Source organism: Akebia trifoliata, chromosome 16 (assembly GCF_017979445.1).
Source record: "Akebia trifoliata isolate Shusen 1 chromosome 16, ASM1797944v1, whole genome shotgun sequence".
Classification (NCBI taxonomy): domain Eukaryota; kingdom Viridiplantae; phylum Streptophyta; class Magnoliopsida; order Ranunculales; family Lardizabalaceae; genus Akebia; species Akebia trifoliata.
Genome location: NC_141390.1, coordinates 2,647,055 through 2,651,497, shown reverse-complemented (window position 1 = coordinate 2,651,497; position 4,443 = coordinate 2,647,055). Strand labels below are relative to the sequence as shown.

The following is a 4,443-nucleotide window of genomic DNA, read 5'->3' as shown; positions in this document are numbered from 1 at the left end:
TTGAACTTTGTGTGAAGTACCCCATGGTGTTGGCCCATTTGGTAGAACTTGCGTTGGGTTTGCGTCCTCGTGTGTTTTCAAAATTGGGTCGCCTCATGATTTACTTTGGTACATGTTGGGAAACTTGGGTCGGTGCGTGCAAACGTAGGGACTAGTCTCATCCCAAAAGGGATATGGGATGCCCTACATTATCATTACCGGGGAAAAAAACACTTTGTGCCACATCAAAACCACCATCCCTGGCCAGGGTTTGCTTGAGTTGCTTTCCTTCTTGCTTCATAGTTTGAAGTTCATGAATCCTACGTATATGGCAAAACATTTCAAATATGGGGATATTTCATGTACTGAAACCTGAGATGACTCCACCCGAATCATCTTGATATTGTTCAAGAATGATGTGGATTGGTTTTCACAGTGAAACATATAGCACATTGTTTAATTACTAATTTGATGATTGAGGTGACTCGATCAATACTTTGAAAATCTTGATTGAGTCGATAAAACTTGGTGGAGTCCATTGGGATTTGTAGTTTTTTTTTTTTTTTTTTTTATAACTTTAATTTGTATTGTCTAAATAAAGATGTGACCTTGTGACTAAGTATTTTCAAATCCACCTTATTTTATAAATAAATAAACAATTGTTATCTATATTAAATGGTGTACCTTGTCTTTAGATGAGATGCCTCATTTCTAAATTGGAAAGGTGGGGATGAACTTCATGACAGACACAGAGGGATGCTCCACATGAAGGAAAAATGTGTAGCTTTTAAAGTATGAGTCCCCTCATTTGTTTTCCTGATAGCCTATTTATGGATCAAAATGGTACAAAATAATTAATGCCCCTTTCAACCAATACCTGCAATTAATGTATATTGTTTCTATAATAGGCATGGTTTTAATACTCATTTTGACATCTCGTCTCGTCCATGAAAGAAACTGAGTCTTCTCAGACGAGACATCTGACTTATTTGAGTCATCTCTCGGACAAGATTTAAAATAAAAATAAAAAAAACTTTCAAATTAGAATAAGCCATGTCTTTGAGACAACTTGTCAACTAGTCTCGTTGGTGGACGATACCAAGACAACTTGAATAAGTCGTCGCGGTCTCTAACGAGATTTAAAACCATGATAATAGGTGTTGAATAAGTGATCGACAGATCTCTTGACTTCCAAAATCTACATCTTTTTTGTCTCCCATGTTGACTCCAAGATATTCACTCCCTATGTTGAATTGTTTTTAATCAATTCAACCTCATTTTCTATTCATTGTTCTTTAATCCTTAAAAAAAAATTATCCAAATCTTCAACCTTAATGTTGTGTTTGAATTGATAGAAATGAAGAGAATAGAAGAGAAAATAAATGAGGCTCTCCATTTCTGGATTATTAAGTGGGGAGAGTAGAAAAAAGAATTGGAGAGAAAAAAATGTGAGTTTTCTTTCTCTTCAAAAGTAGAGAAACTCTTTTAAAATATTTTATAATGCTAACTGTGCCCCTAATTCTTTTTTAAGATATTTTAAAATTTTCAAAGTTGTCCTAAATTCTCTCCTATCAATCCAAACATGGTGAAGAGAAATTGAGTTTTTCTCCTCTTCTCTTAATGAATTTCTCTTCTCTCCACTTCTCCCAATCTAAACACAGCCTAAATAACTATCCCTTGACTTCATTCTACTATGAAATATTAACATAAAATAACTTAAATGTCCTGATCTTCCACCTCTAGTCAAATCCGCCATCTTCAAGCTCTTCAACCTAAAGTTAAATTATTTTTAAGAAATTTAACCTCATCTTCAATAGATCATTATTCAATCTTTTGGTTTAAAATTTTATGTCTTTAACCTTCAAACTCAAGAACAAGGTAGGATTCTTGGCGAAGTATATGATGGAATTTGGGTTTTCAACAAGTCGTTAAGACAAGAATGGACATTGAAGATGAGGGCATTGAGGTCATTTTATTAATCTCCTTGACAAGATCAAGGTCAAGGGGTATATATATAATCAGTTTGGAAACACATGGGGTTATCTCAAATATTCAGTAAAACGTGGCGGGGGTTACGTAAATAACTTTTATATAAAAAACACAGAAACCGGAGTGCACATTCCAGAAGCAGAAATCTAGGGCAAGCGAAGAGCTCGAACAGGTGCGGGAGATCTCTTAAAACCCTAATTTATGTAACTCTCTTAGTAAAATCCCTAATTTTCCACTCCATCCAGGTAATATCACATTTGACATTCAATTTCTTTGATTTCTCTGTCAAATCGGTCTACAATTGTTGTTTTGTGGAAGAACCACTGTAATTCGAGCTTCGTTTTCTTCGTTGATTGATCGATGTTATTTGGTCCTGAATGGATCAATTTTATGAAATTTCACATTCTATAGGGACATTTTTACTTAATTTACATTAAGCAACAATTCTTTGTTGTTTAATTCAATTTCTTCGATTTCTCTCCTCAAATCGGTCTACGATTCTTGTTTTGTGGAAGAATCACTGTAATTCGAGATTGATCCATTATTCGTTGATCGATTGATGGTTATTTGTTCTTGAAATAGTCAAATTTGTGAAATTGCACATTCTGTAAGGACTTTGTTCCTTAATCCACATTATTTGGTACATGAATCCATTGCCGCGTACCTGTAATCTGGATTTTTCTTTGAACATTTTGGTTCCTATGGTTTATGCCGATTGAAAAAAAGAAGGAAGAATTAAATTTATAAATTTCATTCATTCTTGGATAAAATTATTGATAAATTCATTAGTGTTTCCGCATTAAGTTTGTAAGAGGGACTAAAGATGGGGAAACCACTTTTCTACGAAATATTGGAGAAACCCGCAACGAGCTGCATTATAGCTATATGTAGTGCAATTTGGTTCTACATTCAGAAGAAAAACATCGGGTATGCGAATGTGGGTTTAAGTTATGAAACAGCCATCGATGGTCACCATTGGAGAATAATAACTTCGGCCTTCTCTCATATAAGTGTGCTTCATTTGGTCTTCAACATGAGCGCTCTTTGGAGCCTTGGAGTGATAGAGGGGTTGGGCCATTTGGGTCTCGGGGTTGAGTTCTATCTTCACTACTCACTTGTCTTGGTTGTTTTGTCGGGTGCCCTAGTTTTGGGGATGTATCATGTTTTGATCCAAAAGTTTAAGCTGGATTATTTTCGAAGAGTGACAGCAGTTGGGTACTCGTGTGTTGTGTTTGGGTTGATGACGATACTTTCCGTAAAGCAACCTTCTTCGAAGCTCAATCTTTTCGGGTTCCTTTCTTTGCCCATCAGCTTTGCTCCATTTGAATCGTTAATATTTACTTCAATAATTGTTCCCCAAGCAAGTTTTCTTGGTCATTTATCGGGAATTATTGTTGGATACTCGATTGCCTGGGGTTTGATACACGGGATGAACAATTATTGGGCTCTTTCAATGCTTGGATGGATTGTATTTGTGTTTGTGTTAAGTTTGAAGCGTTCTGGTGCTTTCGACTTGAGCTTTATTGAGATTGAGTCTGTTACAGATCCTTCATTGCCTTCCGTGGGCGTCTTTGCATCGGGGAACAGTAGAACCTTACAAATGAGTGGACTACCGTTGGGAGGTGTTGAACTTGTTTGACTTGTGATGGAGATCACGCTGATCTTTCTATTGAGGTATTGACCCAATTTGGAACTATCCCGTGTTTGATGTGATGTGAATTTTCTGAACATTTTTGCTGTATAAAACAACTATTTGTTCCATTTCACAGGAGTGTTTTACTACCAAAATGGTATTAAAGCTTAGATGTTGCTGTAGTTCTGAGATGCTTCATACATATCACGTCGGTAGTAGATATTTTGATTTCTGGATCCTTTTTTTTTGTTTTTTTTGTTTTTGTCTTGTGGAGTTTTTTATTATTTCATATATTGTCCTTATTTCTATTTCTTCAAAACAGCGCATTATTATTAAAGAAAAAAAATGAAATAACTGGTATATTGTTCTACTTATTAGGTATGGAGAAGTAAGATGCAAATGAAGTTTGGGTTTGTTTTTTTAGAGTTGAACATGGAATTTGGCAACAATTGTGCATGACCGAAAGAATTTTATTGTTTTTGCTTCAGAAAAAGACTGTAGCAGATGGTACTTTTTTAAGACCATCTTTGAGCTTCATTACTAAAAGATGGCCACCAAAGAGATTTGGGGCTAACAAGATATATGGAAGATCTGATAGCACATATACTTTTATAGAACTAGGGTAGAAACAACTATAGGAAAAATGAAAACAAATAGGTCTTATGATTTTTTTTGTAGGTAAAAATAAATATATTAGAAAGGGAGAGCAATTGAGAATTCGAGATGACCAACCTAAAGGAGAACAACAGACACCAAGACACAAAAGAAAACTTATAAGGATGCAATGTTGCAAAATCAATCCCATCTCCCCATAAAATCCTCGAAAAACACCCCCTTAAACT

The 4,443-nt window shown here is 35.2% G+C and overlaps 1 protein-coding gene across 1 annotated transcript; it reads left to right on the top strand.

Annotated features, from left to right (window-relative positions):
* Positions 1-2,083: 2,083 nt before the first annotated feature.
* Positions 2,084-3,909, top strand: RBL13 (RHOMBOID-like protein 13). Its single transcript, XM_086429154.1, has 2 exons — positions 2,084-3,642; positions 3,738-3,909. Exon 1 carries the CDS (start codon positions 2,792-2,794, stop codon positions 3,605-3,607), a length of 816 nt encoding a protein of 271 aa, XP_086285280.1. The 5' UTR covers positions 2,084-2,791; the 3' UTR covers positions 3,608-3,642; positions 3,738-3,909.
* The last annotated feature ends 534 nt before the right edge of the window (positions 3,910-4,443 follow it).

Coding starts and splice junctions, on each gene's coding strand:
- RBL13 (XM_086429154.1), top strand. CDS start 2,792: ATGGGGAAACCACTTTTCTACGAAATATTGGAGAAACCCGCAACGAGC.